The 12247-nt window shown below is 35.3% G+C and overlaps 1 protein-coding gene across 4 annotated transcripts in view; it reads right to left on the reverse strand.

Annotated features, from left to right (window-relative positions):
• Positions 1-5572: 5572 nt before the first annotated feature.
• The window catches only part of LOC129245222 (FK506-binding protein 2), a 65953-nt gene continuing 59278 nt past the window's right edge, over positions 5573-12247 (reverse strand). For 3 of the 4 annotated variants that reach the window (XM_054883262.1, XM_054883260.1, XM_054883261.1), the window contains 3 exons: positions 9924-10012; positions 9626-9825; positions 5573-6430 (listed from right to left, as the gene is read on the reverse strand). In XM_054883262.1, coding sequence (XP_054739237.1) covers positions 6251-6430; positions 9626-9825; positions 9924-10012 — 469 coding nt within the window. In that variant the 3' untranslated portion in view covers positions 5573-6250. The remainder of the gene's footprint in view (positions 6431-9625; positions 9826-9923; positions 10013-12247) is intronic. The other variant, XM_054883263.1, reaches the window with a different exon arrangement.

The following is a 12247-nucleotide window of genomic DNA, read 5'->3' on the forward strand; positions in this document are numbered from 1 at the left end:
ACTGGTATGACTCAACTATTTTACAAATACGTGTAATTTTAGGCAGCTGACCTTATAAATATTTCTCCTGGTAAAAGTAAACAACATTTTTTTCAAAGCTGGTTGTATTCTATTTCCTTTGATATGCATATTAATAGAATTCTCATACTCACAGACTCACAGTATATTTTAACATAAACTTGCAGATAACGTTTTCACCTCTAAGCTTTATTTGTTTTGTTTTCAATGACTTCATAAACTTTATCTCGCCCAAAAGATGGAATTAACTCGTGTGATGATTTATTACGATTTTCGACGTGGATTATCGAGACAGGAGTGCATTGATCAACTTACTTCGCCTTATAGCGTTGGATCACCACATTCAGCCACTTTGAAACGCTAATGCAACAAGTTCCAACGTGGCCGTCGATCCTTGCGGGATGAATTTCGTGAAGGCCGTCCTAAAACGATTGTTAGGTCATGTTGATATCGCAAGATCATCATGTAATATATCGGGAGATAGAGGCATATTTGGGCATTAGTGGGACCAACATAAATTCAATTGCAAGTGCATTTGATCGCCAAGAATATTTGTTCTTGTTGGATATCACATAAATTGACAATAACTCAAAAAAGTACTCGTGCCGATTGGTGCAAAGAAACATTGATGGTGGTTCAAAGCACGTCTATGACCTCTTAGCAGGCGACGAATTTTGGGTCTATGCATATGAGCCGGAAACAAAATTGCAAGTTGTTCGCGGAAGAAGCACCTCAAAGAAAATAGGTTTTCAAACCGGTTTTTTTGGAAAATCTGGTAATGTCGCAACTGAACCACTAAAGAAATTGAAATCAGACAATTCTGAGTGGTACACAACTATTTGCTATAAGTTTTCGAAGAATTAAAGAAAATCAATCGCCGGACACGAATCCTCCTTCACCAAGCCAATACGAGCTCTCACGAATCGGCTCTCTCACAACACAAGTGAGTTTTTGAGCACTCAAAAGATCTAATTGATGGATCATCCGCCTTCCAGCCCCAATCTGGCACCTGATGATTTCTTTTTGTTTCCGAAAATCTAAAATAAAATGCGGGGTAAAGTTTTTCAACGCCTGAAAAAGCTGTTGAAGCCTTTAACCTAATCGTTTTGGAGGCATCCACTTTTAAGTGGCAAATGTGATTTGAAAATTGGTTCAAGCGAATGCAGAAGTGTATTGACTTTCAAGGAAAATATATATCAGGTCAGTCCATAAGTTCGTGCGTTTCTTAAATGTGGTTTTAAAATTAATAAAGAAGATGTTTAAAGTACAGGGTGGCTGATGAAAGCCGCTACCAAAAAAAAATTGAATAACTTTTTTTCTTATTAAGTTATCTGTTCCATTTTTGTTTTAATTTGCAGATTGATCTTTAAAATTTATTAAAATGGATAACTGGGACACGCAAACAAGAATTTAGATAGTCCGCCGCTATCACGCACTGGAGTCCGTAGTTTTGGTACAGAGAGAGTACAGGCGGATGTTTGGCGGCGATCCCTCGAGCAGATGGACCATAATGAGACTGGTGAATAATTTTGCTGAGCAAGGAACAGTCGCAAGAAGGCCTTATCATCGAAACCCACCGGTTCGGACGGAGGAAACGATCGCTGCTGTAGCTGCAGCTATACAAAGCAATCCAAGGGTTTCAACAAGAAGCTTATCTGCTCAACTTGGTGTCAGCCGACAGTCTTTGCAAACAATAATGCACAAAGATTTAGACTTATTTCCCTACAAAATTCAAATAGTTAACAAACTGAATGCAGCAGCTTGCCGATTCGCTTGGAATTTTGCCAGAAGATCCTGCAAATGGTGGAAGAAGACCAAAACATGTTAAACTGCCTTTTCATGTCTGATGAGGCCCATTTCGAACAAACAAAATTGTCGAATATGGAGTACTTCTAACCCACAGATACTCCACGAGACGGAATTGCATCCTCTTCGCGTGACAGTGTGGTGTGCGGTTTCTTCACGCTGTATTGTCGGGCCTTATTTTTTTGAAGAAAATGGTCACACCGTTACGGTTACTGGAGACCGTTATTTGAAAATGCTGAAAGAATTTTTCTATCCAGAACTACGCCGAAAGAGAATTCCTTTCAACTCTGTGTGGTTTCAACAAGATGGGGCAACGTCTCACATAGCCCAGACTGTTATGACAGAGTTGCGACGAAAATTTCCCAATAAACTGATTTCAAGAAACTCCGAATTTCGTTAGCCCCCCAGGTCGCCTGACCTTACTGCACCTAACTTTTTCTTGTGGGGTTTATGTAAACAAGAAGTTTATAAAACAAAGCCAACAAATTTGGATGAACTAAAAAAATCCATTCGGGCAACAATTGCGGCTATTCCTGTCGCAACTCTCAAAGCAGCAATGAACAACTTTTTACTAAGATGCCGCACTTGTGTCAACGAGCATGGGGGGCATTTAAATTCAATTATTTTTAAAACTAGTTAAGCTACATTTAATAAAATTTAATGACCTTCAACTTGAAAAAAAATAAATGAGTTCCATACACTAAAAAAAAAGTTATTTGAGTTTCTTAATGTAGCAAAATTCATCAGCCACCCTGTATTTATTAATCAATAATTTATTTTCTTTCATTATTTACAATGCCTTCCCAACGTTTAGGCACATTTTTAATTCCCTGCTCAAAAAATTGTTTGTCCTTGGCGCCAAAATACGCTTCGATATCCCTTTTTATAAATAGCTTCTTTTGAGGAGTAGTTCTTGTTACTCATATGGGATTGAAGTCCACGGAAAAGGTGATAATCACAAGGATGCGGCATTAGCTCCCATCCGAGCTCGTTCAGCTTGCCTAATGTTTGCCTTGCGGTATGAGGTCTTGCGTTGTCGTGGTGAAACAAAACTTTGCGCCTATTCACTAAAGACGGTCTATTTTTGTTAAGTGCCTCATTCAGGTTTGATAGCTGATGCGAATAATAATCAGCAGTTATCGTCTGTTTTGGTTCCAGAAGTTTATTCACAGGAGAATCTTCCAGGGGTGAAGGTCATCTCTAGAGGTCGGTTCTGGTGCTTCATCTTTATCTAACCATTGACGTTTGCGAACAGGATTATTGTAAAGCACCCATTTTTCATCACCAGTAACGATGTGGTTCAAAAAACTTTCATTTTCAAGCCGTTGCAGCAGCGGAGAACACACATTCACTCTCTGCTGAAGGTTGGCGACGGAAAGTCTGTGCAGAACCCATTTTCCCAGCTTTGAAACGTTTTCCAACTGAACCAGGTACCTGTGAACTGTTCCATGCGATGAATTCAACCTCTGAGCTATCATATCGACTGTCAAATTTGGCTCAGCTTCCACGAGTTCGAGCAAGACGTCGGAGTTAAAGACTTCACGACGACCAGCGCGCGGGGCATCCTCCACGTCGCAGTTACCACTTCGGAATTTTCGTAAAACCACTTGTGCGCAGTCCTTACACTCACGGTATCCTCTCCGTGAACAGTGTTTATTTCCGCAGGAGCAGTTGTTGCATTTTTACCACTTTTATAAAAAAAATTCAAAATATGCCGCTTATACGCGTTCGAAGATTCCATTTTATTTTTTAACAACACGTGCTCCTATCCGCGATTAAAATCACTTGTTGAATGCACAATATATCAAAGAAAATATAAATATTATAAATATAAATATTCCGCGAATAATTTTTTGTATGCAAAAATCGTACAAAAGTGAAATTATGGGTAAAATACGCACGAACTTCTGGACTGACCTGATACAATATTTGTTAGTCAGTTATATTATTTAGCTTTGTGTATGGGGGAAATGAGACAGTGGATGGAATAGCTAAAGAAAGCGCGAGACTTGCAGGGGATCAAATAAGTCAGGTACTTAAACCCTTACGCACAATTCAAAAAGAACTAGAGGAGGACATATTAAGAAAGGTGAAGGCAGATGGCTTAGTCCAACCAATCGCGAAGTTGCCAAGTGTAAATACGCATATGATGACAGATGTACTAAATGAGTTATATCGTTCGATGGAAGGAACTGTAGAACTCTAGTTAGAGTACTAACAGGACACGGCCTAGTCGCACCGAAGGCTTGCAAGCTAAATCTAACTCTTAACGATGCTTGCAGGAAATATAATGAGCCGGGCACAGGAGAAACCCTGGAGCATTTTCTATGTCACTGTCCAGCTCTTTCGAAAAGTAGACTGTACTGGGTGCTCTCAGCTTTGAAAGCCTATAATCATTCACTGAACTCAAGCTTGAGCGACTCCTAAAATTCGCGAACAGCTCGCGCATCTTGAGTGATGCATATTTTCGCTAAAACAAAAAAAAGGAATCTTATCTGGTCTGTGCCAGTATAACCTAACCTATATTATTTTTCATAAAAGTCATTTTCATTACTACAAATTTTACTGTCTTCATTATTGGGCGCAAAATACAAAGGCAACCTTCGTAGAAACCTAGCAACCTTTAAATAGGTTCCACGTATTATCTATGGATGGGTTAAGGGGGTCTTCTGGTCTCCAGCGAAAAAAAAATCTATTTTTTTTTTTGCATAATTTTGTTGTATGTGTATGCGAGAATACGCCACAGAAAGGATTTTTTGAAAATCGCATTTTTTCACATTTTTCTGGGCACCGAAGTGTACCCTCCTCCGGCCGTTTTATCATAAACTTTATCTTTAAACGCGTTTCCCCGAAAATCGTGTTTTTTAAGCATTTTGGTCACACTTTTCATAGTAGTTATACTCCGATTTCAATGGTTTTGGTCTTAAAAGGTTCGGAAAACTTACCGCTAAGTTTCCCCGTGTACGATTTTTGAAATTTTTTTTCATTCCATTTTTATAACCTTTTAAAGTTCAAAAAATGAGCAAAAAAAAATTTTTTTTGCAAATTGTTGCATAACTTTTGAAAAAAATTAAAAAAAAAAAATCTGTCACGGGAAAACTTAACCAGGGCAACTCTGAAGACAACGCATATCTAATTTTTGCTTTCTGATTACCCAGGTGGAAAAACCGTGACCAAAATGGAGACCTGTTTCGTTTGGAGGTGGACGTCTTCAGCGCCATTTCAAGGTCGCGGGTGTTAATTTTTTTCAAAGTCAAAACCATTTTTTAAAAGCCAAGACAAGTACCTTTAAAATAAAAAAAAATTTTTTTTTAAATATTCACAGGATTTGTCACAATCAATCCCCAAAAAAACCCTTCATTTCAGGGCCTCGAGACCAGAAGACCCCCTTAATACATCAACTTGAACAAAAGAAATAGGGAACGCCGAATGCGTATATCCATTTTTCCATATCCAACGCGACGTATTACCCTAAATTATCTTGATCCATAATGCAATACTTTCTCATTAGAAGTTTCTCTTCAGCAAAGCCAAACAACTATGTACGTGTAACGAAGGTGGTCACCAATTCTTTAATTTAATTTATTTAAAAGTTAATTTCTCTACTTCATATTAATTTTTTTTTTTGTAACAGCTGACATTTTTGGTGAATGCTGCTGAAGTGGCAGTCCTTGGTCGAATATAAAATCGATTATTGGAACGATCTTAATTTGTTGGGAAACAACGCTGCAAATATTTAGTAATAAAATTAAATTTTTTAAACAAACTTTATTTCACTTTTTCTTCCTTCCGTCCAATACAATACTCGTACTTGCTATAAAATTGCTTACATTATACATTCAACTAAATTTTCGCCCCAAGCATAGTTCGTACAATATAAATTACAATTTTACAAAGAGAAGAAATTAAAATCATTAATTTAAAATGAAACTATGAAAAGCGAATTATAAAAATTAAGTAAACATACTTTTCTTACAAATTGGTCGTAGATCTTTTATAGCTAAGTGGAAGCATCTACATACTCTCCTCGTTTAATTCTCTGAAGATGTCTTTGCCATTTTGTTAAAGAAGATGAAAATGAACTGCTAAATGTGAACAGAAAACTGTTCTAAGCTCACTATTTTATACAAGTTTATAATATATATTTTTTCATTTCTGTCAATCATCCATCTTATTTTGCTACATTTTTATACGGATGTATGTATTCGTATGAATGTAAAAAATATGTAGGCATGTTGGATTTCTTTTGCCTACAAAGTACTTCGATTTTCTTTTGTTACAGGATTCAAATAATGAATTCACATATTTATATATGTATGTATGTTTGTATTTGTGAATGTGTGTGTTTTTGCGATGGTAGGAGTGTGCGATAAAGTACTACTATTATATTTGGTAGCTCTGCCACCACACTTCAGTTGCATTTGACTTAGAGCTCGTCGTGCTTCGGACCAGAGAACTCGTCGTGCGAGATAAAACCGTTCTTATCCTTGTCCTCGTGTTGGAAGATCTCCTCGACAAGCTTGTCATTCTCCTTGAGCATATTCTTCAATTCCTCGGAGTCTTGTCCCTCAACGGCGGTCATTTGCTTCTTAAGATATTCGCTGACCTGTCAAATGGCAGAGTAGAAAAAAATAAAACTCAAATATAAGAGAGCTGCGGTCTTATTATCTAGCCAGTGGTTGTAACTATGTGCAAAACATATATATATTGTTCTTGTACAAGGTGGCGCAAAATTAATCACACTACCGGAACATTTATAATTTTTGAAATCTTATTTGATACTTGAACTAGACAGCTGCTGTATACAAACTGACAAGCAATGCAGCGCGCGAAGATCAAAATCCAGATTTCCATCACTCAAAATATTTTTTTTATCTAGCAAAAGTTATTGAAAAACAAAATTGGATGATTAAACTTGCGCCACCTATAAAATAATAATCATATTAGTTCAAACATGCAATTTCGGAAATGTGTTAGTGAATTAGAGGCTTTGATCATGGAAAAACCCTGAAAGAATTGCACTGTCACAAGTATTATTTCCTGAAGAAGCGTGAGTTTTAAAAGAGATATGTTTTGATTTTTAAAGTTTGATGTCTACAAATTTGAAATATTATTTTTCTATAATCTGAAATGCTTTACATTGCAACGTTTTAATGGCTCTAAGTAAAGAAAATGAAATGATGTCTTACTGAGACCATTCTTAGTCAGGCATCTACATAGTTCTAAGACCTATGCCGTTTGCAGCGGTGTTTTATGGGGGTTAAGCTCTGCAGTCTTTTGCTGTCCACGAGCAAAAAAGAAGGTGGAAAAATTAAGTAGTGTCAGTGCTGGAAATACTTCTATAGTGCCATACTCGTAATAAATACCCAACATTGACTCCAATCCATGTCTCGCCGACTGTCTTTATATACACTGAATAATTGATATTAAGAAAAGCTGAGACAACTCAGAAAACTACTAAGACGATGACGAACCATAAATTTCAGCAACCGATTGCCAATTCTGCTAGACCAATGGAATATTAATCTACTTACCCTATGATCAAAAAGTATCGGCAATGTTTAATTTAAACGAACCGCGCACGTGGAAACTGGTCCATATTTTTTTCTTATGTCATTAGAACTGTAAGACACACACCTGTCACTATTCATCCGTTTTGAAGCGTTTGAGAGATGCCGTACGTCGCAAACGTCCGGAAATGTGGGCAAATAGTTCTTGGATTTTGCATGATGATAACGCGCCATAGCACCGGGCCCAAATTGTGCTGGATTGTGCCAAACACCAAGTAAATACCATTGTGCAAGTACCTGATATGGCCCCGTGCGACTTCTTTTTGTTTCCCAAGTTGAAGTTACCAATTCGTGGAAGGAGATTTTAGTCGATAGAGGAGATCAAAGAGAATGCGACAAATGAGCATAAGACCATCCCTTCGTCGGCCTACCAGGGGTGCCTGGAGGACTGGGTAGAACGTTGGCACATGTGTATTGCTTCAGACGGGTCATATTTTGAAGGAGATAAAATAAATTAGCCCGAAATTTAACTCTGTTTTGTTTTAATTCAACATTCCCGGTACTTTCTGATCATAGGGTATATTTGTTTGACAGACTCATTGCTCCGCTATGGAGAATGTGTTGGCCAAAATATAAAATTTTAACTATATTAAATTTTAACAAAATTACCAAGTTTTAACTATTTTTTATATATAATTTTGCTGTTTTATGTTTTTATAAAAGTATAGTGTGTTCTACAACAAAAGCCATATGACTCAAAGCTCTGAACTTTGTACATAATTTAGCAAATTAAAAAAAAAAAACATAATACATCAAAATTTCCAACTCTTTAATTCCTAATCTCTAGAAAAATTCGATGTATAAAATTTTATAGTTCATTCTATATTAGTGTAACGAAGTGCAAGTTTTAAGTGGCTACAAATTTTCATTGATTTTTGACAAGTTTTTGTTTCGTTGAATTTTATTCCATTTTGAGCATACTTCGGAACTTAGGCTTTATACGTAAAAAAATCTCAACATGAACGCAATTTTTGTACAACCTAAAACTTATACTTTGTTATACAAGGTGGCGCAAAATTAATAAAATAATAAAAATTATCTGAAGTTTTATAAAGTAATGGCCAAAAAAAAAAGATTCCCACCACTCAAAATCATTTTTATTGTTTAGGAAAAAATATATCCAAAAACAAAATTAGATGCTTCATTTTGCGCCACTTTGTACTAAAATTCAATGCCCTATAAAATAGCATACCTTGAAGCTTTCTAAAAATTCTGATTAAAAAGTTGAACACTTTGGTACAACATTTTTTTTTGAAATTTTTTATAGCTTCATGCATTTTCTACATGTTTGGAGATTTAAGTTATATTGTTTTTGCTTTAGAATGCGCGATACTCTTATAAAAAGATAAAAACTGGAATGAAAGAAAAGTATAAGCATAAAAAATAAAAATAGTTAAAATTTGGTGATTTTTCGCGCTCCTATTATTTCGAACAAAGGTGTGCATGCAAATGTACAAAGTAATTTTTTATATGGCAGAGAGCGCCTAACTCCGTCAGCAAAAAAAGTTATAAAAAAATGAACTAGATTTTTAAGCAACTTTAAACTTGCGATTTATTACACTACAATTAAATTTATAGTATACATATTTGCATGCCACAAATGTTTCTAGAAATTCTACTTTGAATGATTATGAAATTTTTGTAAAATTTTTCTAGTTCGTGTGTAGAGCTTGGAGCTTGGATTCGTATGGCTTTTATTAGACAATGGATTATACTTTAATAAAAAAATATTGAAGATCAAAATAAAAATATAAAAATCAATAAAACTGGCCAAAATGTTGAGGTGCTGCAGATCACGAGGTTATAGCGTTGGCAACGTCTGTGGAGTGAGTACTTGCCGTCTCTTACTGGTTCTTTCGGATTGTAACTTAATATTTTGATATAAAAAAACAACAGCAAAATGTCGGAACTAAGAACACCCTATTTTGTTTAGACACTTCTATTTTTTGGGATTTGCATTCAATTTTCTTTTCACAATTAAGCTTAATATTGTACATTCTTATAAGCCTTATACCAATTCATTTGTATGTTTATATGTAATATATATATGTATATAATAGCATTTATGTAGTAGAAAAGCTTTCAAGAATTGCAGGGAACCGCAAGAATTGTATAAAAAAATATGAGAACACATGCAATAAGTCATCATCACCACCATCACCAGTTCCATTGAACGTTTAAATAACGTCTTAACGTAAGTAGTTACGTGGTGAAGAAAGTGCGATCCATACATAAACGTTTACCTCATCACGGCTCAGCTGCTTATCGCCGTTCTCGTCGATCTCTTTGAAGACATTGGTTGGTGGTGGAGTGTTTCCAATATTTATCAGTTCAACATCGAAGAGGAGTGTGGCCTTTGGTGGAATAACATTTCCAGCGCCGCGATCACCATAACCCAACTCGGGTGGGATGACCAATTTACGTTTTTCACCTAAGTACAGGAGAAAGCAATAATTAATATTAGTAAATCAAATGAATGCAATGGTGAAAAGGGGAAACCTGACATAGTAGTTCGGATTTTCTACTCACCGACACACATATCCAACAAGCCTTGATCCCATCCCTTTATCACTTGACCAGCACCAATTTGGAATGTGAATGGTTGATCGCGATCAAAACTGTAATGAAAAAGGCAAAAGGTTATGACTGAATGAAGGAGTTTAGAAATGAAATGTTGAAAATATATTTATAATATATATATATGTGTATATAGCATAGTAGGTATGTAACTAATATATATATATACATAGGTATGTAGTTCACTACACAAACTGCAAGTAAAATTATTTTCACATTAAGATTATAGAAGGCTCTCTCATTAGGTAAATTGTTGAATATTGAAACAAAAAACTACATTACATTATCAACATCAAGTGTGAATCAATTCATCATCAGCATCATCACGAAATTCATGATGTGACAAACGAAGAATGATACAGAGTGGATTTTTTTTTTGCTTTTTGTATATTCTGAGAATGTGGCGGATGTTAGCAGTGGGCAACATCTTTAAGGGGTTGGTTAAGCGCATCGATAACACATTGGGGTGTATAAAACATTCTCTTCCACCCACATCATCAGAATAGAAAGCATCGTAGGGAAATAAAATTGACATTTGCTGCCAAGTTAGTGGCGACAACAGCGACAGCCAGCGCTGTATTATCAGTGAAGGTGCATATTTGATAATAATTGAGTGTGATACACTCCATCAAACGGCGATATAATCAGGATAACAACAAAACACAAATTCCAATACACACACACACACAACCGAGGCAACGGCTAATAAAAAATTGAAGAGAAATGCGCGAAACCATCGTTAAAAATGGCACTCAGCCAAAAGTCGTCAAAGCGGTGCGGGGTTACTGGATGACTTAGCGGTACAAATGGTTGGTTGCTGCCTGCTTTGCAGCTACGGCTTCTTAAGAATTTATGAAAAACAATCGTTATTGCGGTGGCTCGGCAGCTAAGAAGACCTGATATTCTTGCAAATGTGGACGAGTTTGTGGAAAACCCAAAGTTGACATTTAATTCCAGGTATTTGCTTTAAACATTTTTGAATTAAGCTACATGGCATACTTAGCTAACAAGAGTAATGCATGACAGTGTATTTGTTATATGAAATAAAATGCATAACACACAAATTATCAAAAATTAATTGGACTTTTGAGTCAATATAAACGTACGCAATATTATGGAGAAACTATATTTTTATAAAAACTAAAAAAAAAAAATTATTAATAAATAATCAAAACTTTGCAACATATCGCGCTGCTATTATTTTGATCGCCACTGTAAGGGTTTTAAATTTTTTTGTGATGAGGTAAGTTATATTGAAGATGCAAAGAAGGTGATGTGACTACCAGGTTAGCAAATAGTGGAGTGCCTTAACTGGGCCATGCATGGGATAACTCCTTCAACTTTTCAGCTGTTTAGGTTGGGCATACTTTTAATGATGAAAAGGTCAATTGACGGGTAGCTTATTGTCGGGTAGAACCAGCACAAAGGCAAACAGAATTATATATTAAACTGATTTACAAATAACTAATAATTTTTTTCACTCAAGAACCAGGCCGTCCAATTCCTATGTAAAAACAGCGGGCGAGGTCGAAAATCCACATGTAGCTTTCGTGATATCGCTAAATAACGGTTTTGGATTAAAGAAAAAAAGTTAAATCATAAAAAATGTCTTATACATATATGCGGAATCCGTTAACCGATCAAAACACGTAATTTGCCATTTTAAAGGAAATTAAACTTACTATCTGCTTCATTTTTCGTTAAAACTTAATGTGTTCGAGATATGTATTTACAAAGTTAAAAACACATTTTTTTGGAAAAATATGAAAATTTTGATTTATTGTATATGGTATTGTAAAAACATATTAGAAAATGATTTTCGAACAATTTTTATTTTTATTTTCACTCATTTGTTAAAATTAACGATTGTAAAAATGGAGGAATAAATTTAAGAAACAAATAAAAAAAAGTGCTTCATTAGTTATAGAAGTTATTCGCATGGGAATAAAAATACTCATTTTTGCATTGACAAGTGATCAACACAGAATCGGTTTTTACGATATTATTAGTTGGTTTCCCTTGTAAAAAATTCTAATAAGGATAATGAAAAGTACATTGAAAGGTTTATTCTTGGTTATTTATAAAATCAAAAGATTTAAAGCATTAATCAAAGCATTCACAAATAAATACATTTCAAAAAGGAAAAAAATGGGTAGCTTTTTTCAACTTAAATCGATTATTTATTTTCTTATTTGTTAGTCACATAATTTGAATCTCTCATCGGGGTCCACATTTTCTGGCACAACAACTGATTTGGGATGATCTTCACGCCGCGA

This window comes from Anastrepha obliqua, chromosome 4 (assembly GCF_027943255.1).
Source record: "Anastrepha obliqua isolate idAnaObli1 chromosome 4, idAnaObli1_1.0, whole genome shotgun sequence".
Lineage (NCBI taxonomy): Eukaryota > Metazoa > Arthropoda > Insecta > Diptera > Tephritidae > Anastrepha > Anastrepha obliqua.